The sequence below is a fragment of the Maniola hyperantus genome, chromosome 26 (assembly GCF_902806685.2).
Source record: "Maniola hyperantus chromosome 26, iAphHyp1.2, whole genome shotgun sequence".
NCBI lineage: Eukaryota > Metazoa > Arthropoda > Insecta > Lepidoptera > Nymphalidae > Maniola > Maniola hyperantus.
The window spans coordinates 2132252-2143898 of NC_048561.1; the positions used below are offsets into that span (position 1 = coordinate 2132252).

Genomic DNA, 11647 nt, shown 5'->3' on the forward strand with positions numbered 1-11647 from the left:
GTGTTAGTCCATGGGTAAAAGTACCTCATGGCCGTTAAAAGACAGAAAAAAAAACATTAAAGTAAACAAATTCATTTATTTTCCAAAATAAAATTAGTATTCCAACTTAAGATGTTCTATTTAACTAAAACTTTATTCTTTGGCTATAGAGAGCGCACATACGCCCATAAGAGCGGGGGCACACGATGCGTTGCGGCGGCGGTGCGGCGCCGGAGCGGTGTCGCTGCGTCGTCTTACATAGAAATATCTGTGGCATATCACACGATGCGCTCCGGCGCCGCACCGGACTTGCAACCACCGACACGAGGCGGGGAGGGGTGAATGCGTTGCGACGTCGGAGCGGCACCGCTCACTTGTTTATGCGTCACAAGGAAAGACACTGTCTTTAAATCTTTGCGGTGCGGCGCCGCAACGCATCGTGTGCCCTCATTCTAAGACCTGATATTTCTATGTATTTATTACATGGAATTAGAAAGGCACTTGCAGTGGCGTGCACAGTGTTTGAAGCCAGGGTAGTCATTAGTTAGGTAGGAACCTGTTTACTGGCAGGTCATAATGAAAAATATGCATTGAGCTATTACAACTGGGGTAAGCAGTGTATTTATGCCTCTATGACCTGCACGCCACTGGGCACTTGATAGCAATTTCCCGATTTATTAAAATGAAAATTAATTATTAAGTAAAAAGGTCTAATGAAATAGGTAAGTAAGTAAAAAATAACGTTAAACTATCGTGAGTGATTTCCATTATAAATGTATGACAAGCTGGCTTTACTCACGAATTTAGTCGACGTTAGCCCAACGACGTCAGGCTCACGTCGACTAAATACGTGAGTAAAGCCGGTTTGCCATACATGTATGTAAAATAATGATTAATAATGAAAGAAAAAAAAAAAAAATCAACTAGTTAGGTAACTTAAAAATGATTATTAAGATTAAGTTTGTAATAATATAAAATAATTTAATTATTACACATTTTCATGACCCTAGTACACATTAGTTCATTGTGTTTGGCCAATGAACTTGGCAAACGTAACAGTACTTTGGAATTGCGCCGATTCTCTTGTCTTTCTCTAAACTAAATTTAGACTATCTGCATCTTTTTCTTTTTAATATTGCTAAAAAAGGACGGAACGTGAATTTTACATTTAAAGAATCTAAATTTTAGTGCACGCTACGAATTTAAACAGAAGGCCCGCGACAGGCAGGTACGAGGTTTGACGGCTCTAAATTAAATTTAAAACTGTCAAACTGTGTCTGTCCTTTTCATATCACATTCGTAAGAAAAGGATGAAAATACTCTAAATTTTTGGTGTGCTCAGTGAAACTTCTAATTTACGTTCTGTTGTACTCAATAAACTATCCCGACTGAGTGTTCGATTTGCAGATGATGTGTCCACTCTTCTAGATTTTGGAAGCTCTGAAATTAAATATTAATTTATTTTAATTTTTTGGTTAATTGGCAACACTGACAAGGTCAGTACACAACGCCTAGAATCCAGAGTTACAAAACCACTTATAGTCTGTAAAAAATGACTCGTCGCTAGCCATTCTATGGGTCAAATATCATGTTACAGTGCGACAAGCGACAAGGTTATCTTGGCGCGTGGCGAAAATCGGAACTAACGTTCCCGAATGAAATCTTGAATGACATTGACAGGGGGCGCTGTTGGAGACAAATGCTTAGAATATTCAAACAAGAACAAAGGTGACACTTGACGGCAACGTTAGTTCCAATTTTCGCCACGCGCCAACATAAAAGTACGGTTCACCTTTAAAATATGGATTAAAATCGTACTTTTGACATGAAATTTGACACAAAAAGTTATAATCGCGCGTGAGGGGTCAAATTTTACGCATTATACAAAAATTGCAGTGTTGCTAGTGTGGCGGTTGCCACACTAGAAACTAGATGGCGCTGTTCAATCGATGACGTAGTCCCGAACAAATGTACCGCCGACAGTACTCGCACTAACAGAGTGTTCGGCAATCTGGACTATATATAGAAGTTTCATGATACAACCGTCGGCCCAGCTGGCGCTACCGAGCACAACCAACCACTCGGTGGCAGATCTCCCCTTTGGTACGGTCGAGCCTGCACACCGCTCTCGTACAGCTAGCTGTTCTTATTCTGCCAATAATTGTGGAAATTGCAAGATCAAAAACTGGCTGTATAAAGTTTATAATTATTAATTACATTGGATTCTGGGGGGGGGGAGGGGGTTTGTTACATATGAACACGCGAATTAGGAGCTGGCGTGGGTTGATCATTATGATAATATTGCAATCAATCAATACCTGGGCACAATATTCACACTGGTACATCTCTCTAGCATGCCCCGCGACATGCGCGTGTAGACGCTCCGCGGGTAGAGTAGCGCCGCACGTGTCGCACACTAGCAGTGTCTCGCTCACACCCTCTTCCGTCACCTCCATCGATGTAGAGGGCGCTGGTTGCTTACATTTCAATACCCGTGGCTCGTAGTATGGACACGCTGCAAATTGAATAAGAACTGGTACTGATTCTGAGCACAATTTTAGAGTATTTGCATCCTCTTCTTACTGATGTAATATGAAAAGGACAGCCACAGTTTGACAGTTTTAAATTTAATTTAGAGCTGTCAAACCTCGTTAGTTAAGTTCAAAAAAGTTAGAGTCTTTAAATGTAAAATTCATGGTCTGTCCTTTTTTAACAGTATTGAAAAGCAAAAGATGCAGATACTCTAAATTTAGTTTAGAGAATCAACAGAATCGGCGTTATTATATGTTTATAATATAATTTATATTTAAACAAAAAATTCTGACACAAGTAAGCCCTTGACTGCGATTCATCAGATGGTAAATGATGATGCAGAACTATTTTTCAAACACGCAATGTATAGCATGCAAAACTCGGGGTCAATGCCCTACCTACGACGCGGTATTGACCCCGCAGCACCTATCTACGCAACGTTACATATTTTATTTGCAATACATTGCGAACTTTTAAAAAACAGGTTTTAAAATAATTTTTCCGTATTTTTTTGTGGTATCATATCAGTAATCATCAGTACTGTCACCTATGTTCGTTTTTGCCAGCATTCTGGTTACACCCTGTATCATCGATATAAATGACAAGATATTATGCTCAAGCGAACAAAATTTTCCACGGTTTTGGAACTAAATAAATCAGCGCGACCTCTTAGATACTAATGAACGACCCGTTTGAAATCCAGACGTCAGTGAGGTTGCATTGGTGCTAAATAAACATTTTAGGACCAATGAATCGGTGCCATTTTGCTTGTTCAATGGCCCTGTCCTTACGAAGTAATATATAAGTCAATGCTGTTGTATAGATTCTGATTAAACACTTTACTCACTGCCGTGACCAACGTGTGTCATATAGAACGTGACGAGGACTTTGTCCAATGTTTCAGTGACAATCATATGGGCGGGACACGCTTTGCCAGTTTTGTAGATTTGACGCTCCGGCGCCAGACGTTTACCTTTGCCCTGAAACATGTTTCATTTTGTTATACTCTCTATCCACCGAAAGAAGTTAGTATGGGTTACCAAGGAGACGAAGAAAAACAATATGGTAAGTGGTAACAATAGATGAGAGAAAAGACTTGCGTAGAATCGTATCCCGCGTTCCTATTCAGTTAGCCAACATAATTACCCTGCAGATTAACGCCCAATAGAAACAATTTTAGACTTGCCTTTACACAAGTTTATAAAATGTGTTAAAAGTATGCTCCTACAAAAAGCATATAATACAGTGGAAGACTACGAGTATGTAAATGATAAAACAGCTTGGATTTGACTCGCTCCAGCAATGCACGGGGCTGCAATGGCTTGTACAGTATGTTATAATAATATTGTAAATTGAAAAATTAAAAAGAGCAACCGCCGAGTTTCTTGCTGGTTCTCGGTAGGAACGGCATTCCGAACCAGTGGTAAATTAAAACTACCTGACGATTCAAAAGCACTTGTAAAAAGTTTACTTGAATAAAATATATTCTATTCTATTCCATTTTATTCAAGACAATCCTAGAGCTCTGCCGTCAAATAAATATCTTAGATACATTCTTACCTGTAGTACGTACCTTAAAAAGCTGTGATAGCCTAGTGGTTAGGACGTCCGCCTTCTAATCGGAGGTCGGGGGTTCGATCCCGGGCACGCACCTCTAACTTCTCGGAGTTATGTGCGTTTTAAGTAATTAAATATCACTTTGCTTTAATGGTGAAGGAAAACATCGTGAGGAAACCTGCATGCCTGAGAGTTCTCCATAATGTTCTCAAAGGTTTGAGAAGTATTGTTAGTTTTTAGTTTAGATATAATATTAGATAAAAACATTGTAGGTACATACTTACTACTAGCAATAATGAAACAATAAACGATATTTATTATTATTATTATTATTATTAAGTCTACCAATCCGCACATGGCCAGCGTGGTAGACTATGTCCAAACCCTTCTGACTCTGAGACGAGACCCGTGCTCTGCAGTGGGCTGGTGATGGGTTTATCATGGTGATACTAACCTGGTACACATATATGCCAGACTGGCTGCACATGTAGTGGGAACGTATCCCCTCTATCGTCTGCTTGCTGGCTGTCGTCTTGCGGAATCTATATTTCGTCTTCTCTTGGATTTCGCTTTTGTACAACATGAAATCTGTGAAACATTTATTGCGAATAACAATTTTTTTTACTAAAAATTGTGATCAAACGAGCAGGCAGGTCACCTGATGTTAAGTCATTACCGTCGCCCATGTACCAGCATTTGCAGCACCAAGGACCCACGAATGCGTTGCCGGAATTTCAGGCATTTGTATAATACTAACAATCTATGGATATCTATATACTTACAATCTATGGATCTATGAATGGTCTGAAATAAACGTTTATTTATTTAATATGTCTTTCAAGATAAGATCATCAACATTACTTTTAATTTGAGCTACAATAAGCGCCGTAGCTCACGCAATCAGAGGTCAGTGGGTAGAAAAACGCCATCATTACCATCCATAGTGTCGAACTCGAGTTGATGCATCTGAGTGCTTAGTGACATTGTGGCGGTGGTGGCTCGCGAAATCATTACCATCCATAGTGCCAAATTCAGTAACGTCACCGTAGCTCACGCAATCAGAGTGCAGTAGGTAGAAGAATGCGATAATTACCATCCATAGTGCTGAATTCAACTTGGTGCACCTGCTCAATGACGAGGTAGCGGTACAGCACGTGCGCGCTGAATTGCGCACCGTAGCTCGCGCAATCATTCCCATCCATAGTGCCATACTCAGTGACGTTAGCACCGTAGCTCAAGCAATCAGAGTGCAGTAGGTAGAAGAATGCGATCATTACCATCCATAGTGTTGAATTCGAGTTGCTGCACCTCCTCAATGACGTGGTGGCGGTGCAGCAAGTGCGCGCTGAATTGCGCGCCGTAGCTCACGCGGTCAGAACACAGCGGGCAAAAGAACGCTTTGCGTTTTTCTACCTAGTAGGTACATAAAGGTGTTAATGCGAGAGTGGCGAACTCAAGATTGTTTATTAAAAGTTAACGAAATCTAAATATATAAAGGGATAAGGTGACTGACTGACTGGCTGATCTATCAACGCAAAGATCAAACTACTGGACGGATCGGACTGAAATTGCATTTAGCATGCAGGTAGCTATTATGACGTAGACGTCCGCTAAGAAAGGATTTTTGAAAATTCAACCCCTAACGGGGTAAAACTGAGGTTTTACATTTGCGTAGTCCAAACGGACGAAGTCGCAAGCATAATCTTAATTTTGAAATTGGAATTCATATTTTCTTTTCTTTATTTGCACTTGCTTGCAAGTGTATCGCTTTACACTATCTTGTTCTATGTACCTATACAATTATTTTAACATCTACTTTCACAGTACCTACACTAGTTGCAACTATTTATTTCTTTCAGATCTGAGCAAAACTTCATTGCATGAATAGCAACCCTACTTGTTGAAGAGGGCAAAAAAGATGACTGACGTCTGACATCTCCTCTATGCCTCTGAACCATAGACAATCTTTCAGCTGAATATAGTGTTGTAGATAAAGAAAAACCCTTAAAATAGGTCGAAAAACCATATACCTTTTGAGGGAGCTACAAGAAATCTGTTTTAAAAAAACTTGTACTTCACCTTTTTTTTTTAATATAAATACTTAGCTAGAGAAAAGAGCAGGCAAGTTAAGTTATTAGTTGTTACCATATAGGTAGGAGTAGGTTTTTGACAGACATGAGTATGAAGTGATTCTAGAAGGGTTCCTTTTTTTCTTTTGAGGTACCGATACGGAACCCTAAAAACAAATTACAGTGCGACAAGGCTATCTTGGCGCGTGGCGAAAATTGGAACTTACGTTGCCGTCAAGTGTCCCCTTTGTTCTTGTTTGAATAGTCTAAGCCTTTGTTCTCCAACAGCGCCCGCTGTCAATGTCATTCAAGTGCCAAGAGAGCCTTGTCGCACTGTAGGTACATATTTTATAAGCTCACCTCAACTCCGTGCGCCTTCCACAAATGGTTGTTCAGAATCTGCTTCTGGCTGAAGTCTCGCTGACAGATGTGACACTTCTTGCGATCGCGCGACGAATACTTCGGGACATGGTCATTACAGAGTTTCACTATATTTTACCAAAAAAAAGGTCAACCAGCTGTCAATTTCTAATAGGTAATGCACAATTTGAGAATATTACTATCTCTACCTTATTACTACCTCTTGGCAGTAGAATTTTCAAAAATCGTGAAGTACCTAACTAGTTACCTACGTAGGAATCCTTTCTTAGTGGATACCTACTCTTTACAAAGAACACACCCTCCAAATTTCATGTCTCTAGAATCAGTGGTTTAGGCTGTGCGTTCATATAAGTCAGGACTTTGAATTTTTATATATATAACTAGATAGGAATCTTACATCCATGCTTCATCCTCAGATGCGTGAAGCAAGCCTTCTTGCTGTTGTACACGTTCTCACAGAAGTGGCACGCATACTCTCTATCTTCTTTTTCTGAGTTGGTGCTGTGGCACCTGTAAGTAGGTAACGTAAATTAAGCCACACGATATAAGGAAAAGGGAAAATTTACCTGGGAACACTTCACATCTGTCAGACTGTCTATGCAGAGGTCATCTTTTTAATGAAAAATGTTGCCATGTAAGAAAATGAAGCTTAACTTAGACCCTAGTAAATAGTGATCTGTGACTTAGACGGTGGCAGTTGGAACTAAAGTCCTTTTCATGAAAGAAGTCTCCCAGACGCAGCGCTGTAATCGCGTGACATAATGGCATTGTAAACAATCTTTAAAATGCACTAAGCTAGTTAAAAACTCACAAAATCTACCACAACAAACGATCAACGCATTACAGATGCCATCGCTCTAAACTGCCATATATTAAACTACTCAAAAAATACAATCTCCTAAAACTTGATTCTAGGCGCAAGCAGCTTGAGGCAATGGTGTTGCATGGTCTGTTTCACAACAAATTTGATTGTATTGACTTGGTTAGTAAATTATCTATTAACGTTCTCAAGTACGCAAATCGACGACAGGTACGTTCTTATAATTTATTCACGGTTAAATTCTGCCGAAACAATGCTGGAGTACGCTCACCTATGCGTCGACTTGTGGACACTTATAACAAAAACTTCGACGAAGTAGACATTTTTGCCCTGTCTGAAGGTAGATATAAAAAGGCTATTATTGATGTTTTGAAAAAAGAAACAATAACGATTAAAATTTTTCAATTCACTTATGTAGAACAGTGTTATGATTATGTATTTGTAGGCTCGTCACCACCAGAAGTATGTTATTATGATCGAGATTGAAGATTAAACCACTAAAAGTAACCTTAGGTAATGGTTAACCGGATACGTCAGGATTTCAACCTTTAGATTAACCGAGCCTTCGTGGGCATACTAACATCATTCTTGCACACTACGAGAGATATCACAGACTACCCTCAACTATTAACCTACCGTCAATAATGAGTCATGATAACAACGTCTCTTATGAGACTAGACAATGCTGACTAACACTAGCTAAGTCCCTACCTAGCAACCGGCTCCTCCATCCCCATACCGGTCCCAGACCAACCAGCTAACCTAGCACACCACGATTAGTTCAATTAACATCAACTACAACAATCACGTTTGTCTAATACAAATTGGAACGATACAAATGGACTTACCAGATAAACAGCTAGTGAACACACACTATACCATCATTCACACAATCACATCACTTTCCACAACCTAGTACTTTAACCTTTAACAACTGAAACCACGTTAGGTCACAACAACAATTACAATAACCTACAGTACGACACACATAGTGTCTACTGAGAAGCGCCCTCGGTAAGAGCCACACGAATAATGTGTCGTGACACACTGCGCATCTCATTTTATAATCTCACAATGACGGTGGGGACGATGACGCGATGTTCAATGAGCAAAGTGTTTACAATTAAATGGCGGCGAGCCTACATATTTTTGTATTGAATGTCTCCCTTATTTTGTAAATAAGACTTTTTTTTTATTAGCGCGATTAGTTGTATAAATTTTTATGTATAGTTTAGTCGTTTGCTTGTATTTTTATATTATTATATATATGTATGTATTGTATATGTTTGTTAATGTTGTGTCGCCCTAGTTGTTTGTAGTAAGCTGTGGATAGTGTAGTGGATTACATATTTATCAATTTTGTTAGATTTAAGTCGTACCTAGTTTTAACTTTTAATATGCAATTGTTTACTGTCCCAAATAAAATAAATAAAATAAAACTTGATAACATCGACGAACGACAACATGGCCGACAATCACCGCCAACATAGTCCGCCGACATTATAGTTCCAAAAATCACCGCGGGACTTCTTTCATGAAAAGGACTTTAGCTGTAAAGTAAGCTACAGTGCAACAAGGCTCTCTTGGCACTTGAATGACATTGACAGGGGGGCGCTGTTGGAGAACAAAGGCTTAGAATATCCAAACAAGAACAAAGGGGACACTTGACGGCAACATCAGTTCCGATTTTCGCCACGCGCCAAGGTAGTTTTGTCGCATTGTATATTGAGAGATACAGAGCTTTCAAAAGCCGTGTTGGACGGTTGACTGAAGAACCAAAAGTGCGGCAGATGGATAAATCCACCGACCCATAATGTCAATGATGTCTACCTGTTGAGATGGTCCTCCAGATTCCTCAATGAGGCGCCACACAAGTTGCACTCTCGCACCCTTCGGCCGGTGCGGGGCTCCAGGCCATGCACCAGCCGAATGTGATGATGTACCTCCTCCACTGTTGGAAGTTGTAGGTTGCAGTATATGCAGGTAGTCTCGTCTAGGGCTTCTATTTCGTGCAGGTCATCTATAAAGAAAGTAATGATCTATTTTTTTTTTAATCTAAATATATAAAAGGAAAAGGTGACTGACTGACTGACTGATCTATCAACGCACAGCTCAAACTACTGGACGGATCGGGCTGAAATTTGACATGCAGATAGCTATTATGTCGTAGGCATCCGCTAAGAAAATATTGTACCTTTAGAAAGAGATGGCGGTTTCGTCAGCGTAGGCGTTGCCTTTGTCGTTGAGACCGACAAAACGTTACATAGGTATGAGAAACAGAGACAACGCTCTACGAAGCCGAAATCTCTTTCCCCCCTCTCTACAATATATCATGCCGTCTACTGTACTAAAGTCTTACTTCTTAGTTCTTACCCTCATTGTCTTCACAGCCGCAGTTATCAGCAATGTTCCTGGCAATGGCAACATCACGATGGTTGGACTTCGATGGGACCGCGTCCTCTGCTTCTTCTAGTATTCTCTCGTCAAGATATTCTTCAGCTGTGTCAAAAATATACTTAGTGAATAAATGGCCCCGATTCTCTAGTCTCTCTCTAAACTAAATTTAGAGTATCTGCATCCTTTTCTTTTTACTAATGCTAAAAAAGGAACGGAACATGACTTTCACATTTAAAGGCTCTAAATTTTAGTGCACAATACAAATTTAAACAGTAGGTTCGCGAGTGCGTGCTAAAATCACGGGTTTTACCATCTAAAAATTAAATTTAGAAATGTCAAACTGCTTCTGTCCTTTTCATATTACAATAGTAAGAAGAGGGTGCGAATACTCTAAAATTAGGTTGTGCTTAGAATCGGTGCCATTGTGGCTAATTCCTTTGTACACAATCTCTAAACTAAACTAAAATATCACGTCTAATTCTATTGCTATCCCTTTCATAATGTTGCTTGCGGAAAAGGAAAGCAGTAGATTTAGACCTGTTAATTTAGTTTAGTTTAGAGATTGTGTACTAGAGAATCGGCCCTGGATATTTAAATTAAGCAGGAGAAAGCCTAAAAAAGGACTAAATTGGTCATATTCCTCTGTTGTTTTATTTATTAGTGAACTATTAAGTATGTCAGGCTGATAAATAAAAATAAAATATTTTAAAGTTTTCGCAGAGAGCGAGACAGACATTGAGGGACAGAGACAGAAAGAGAGAGGTCTGGTAGATTAAAACGTATAAAAATCTTGTAACCTTTAATTATTTGAAGCATTTCCATACTTTTCACAGTATCTGTCTTAAACAATAGACTTTTTTCTAGTTTTTCGACGCAAATCGTGCAAATATATTTATAGTCATTTGTTACCTGTAAAATAAATCGTATATACTTAGATTTAAGATCTATTAATCCTAGACGTCTCCGTCAGATAATATTTTTTGTATATTATCGAGTTACAGCCGTGATAGCCTAGTGGTTAGGACGTCAGTTTTCTATTCGGGAAGTCGGAGGTTCTCACGCACCTCTAACTTTTCAGATTTATGCACGTTTTAAGAATTTAAATATCACTCGCTTTAACGGTAAAGGAAAAAATAAAGTAGGTACCTACCCACTTAAATAATAATTTATACGCATGATTGCTAATAAATAATTAAGTTAATAAAACTTTATTAATAAAATATAGGATAAAAATGAAAAAGCTAATCTCTGACCTTAATATCGAAACAGGTTTTAAGCATTTGGGCATAAGTTTGTTCATTATTCGCGTATTTAACAAATAGGTCGCATAAATCATTTGTACTCATGCAATTAATGCAACCTATAAAGTCCTCTTCTTCCTCCATATTTAGACTTTTCGCAAAATAATTACAAGAAAATGATTATGAATAAAATAATGTCAATTTTTCACTTTTTTATGATTCGAATTTTTCGCGATCTTTTGTTTGAAAAAGAAAAATATCTACGTCCAGAAAATTATCTTATATTTCTTTATCATATTTTTTGTTTTATTAATTTATTCTTACGATTATACAATAGTAATAAGTTAATCTTGTATAGGACTTAAAATTATTTTTAATTAAATAAAATCGTTAACTTAAATTATCAATGCTTTTTTTCATAAACCTCTTTTACAGCTCTGACTTCCAGGCTAATTAAATCTTTTATAAATAGGGTGGCTTTGTTTCGTAAATTACCTAAAAAAGGGGGGAATAAGGGGGTTCTTTAACCTTAGCTTAAATTTAGTGCGTTATGTACCTACCTACAGGATTTGCAACATTGTGCCACAAAATGTTAGTCAATCTAATATCGTAAAAAATCAGACGAATGCTTTTTATATTGATTTTAAGAAATAAAGGGAGTTTCAAATTAT

At 38.5% G+C, this 11647-nt stretch overlaps 1 protein-coding gene across 1 annotated transcript; it reads right to left on the reverse strand.

Annotated features, from left to right (window-relative positions):
• Positions 1-58: 58 nt before the first annotated feature.
• LOC117994351 (zinc finger and BTB domain-containing protein 17-like) lies at positions 59-11152 on the reverse strand. The gene is made up of 11 exons (XM_069507537.1): positions 10989-11152; positions 10533-10644; positions 9712-9837; positions 9169-9358; positions 6916-7028; positions 6498-6625; positions 5346-5481; positions 4523-4656; positions 3359-3491; positions 2298-2494; positions 59-1419 (listed from the first exon to the last, which is right to left on the reverse strand). Exons 1-11 carry the CDS (start codon positions 11118-11120, stop codon positions 1351-1353), a joined length of 1470 nt encoding a protein of 489 aa, XP_069363638.1. The 5' UTR covers positions 11121-11152; the 3' UTR covers positions 59-1350.
• Between the last annotated feature and the right edge of the window lie 495 nt (positions 11153-11647).

Excerpts from the sequence above, each read along its gene's own strand:
- LOC117994351 (XM_069507537.1), bottom strand. The coding sequence starts at position 11,120 with ATGGAGGAAGAAGAGGACTTTATAGGTTGCATTAATTGCATGAGTACA. Across the intron at positions 9,838-10,532 it reads AATGCTTCAAATAATTAAAG|CTGAAGAATATCTTGACGAG; the intron begins GTTACAAGATTT and ends TTTTTGACACAG. Across the intron at positions 1,420-2,297 it reads AGTGTGAATATTGTGCCCAG|AGCTTCCAAAATCTAGAAGA; the intron begins GTATTGATTGAT and ends ATTTAATTTCAG.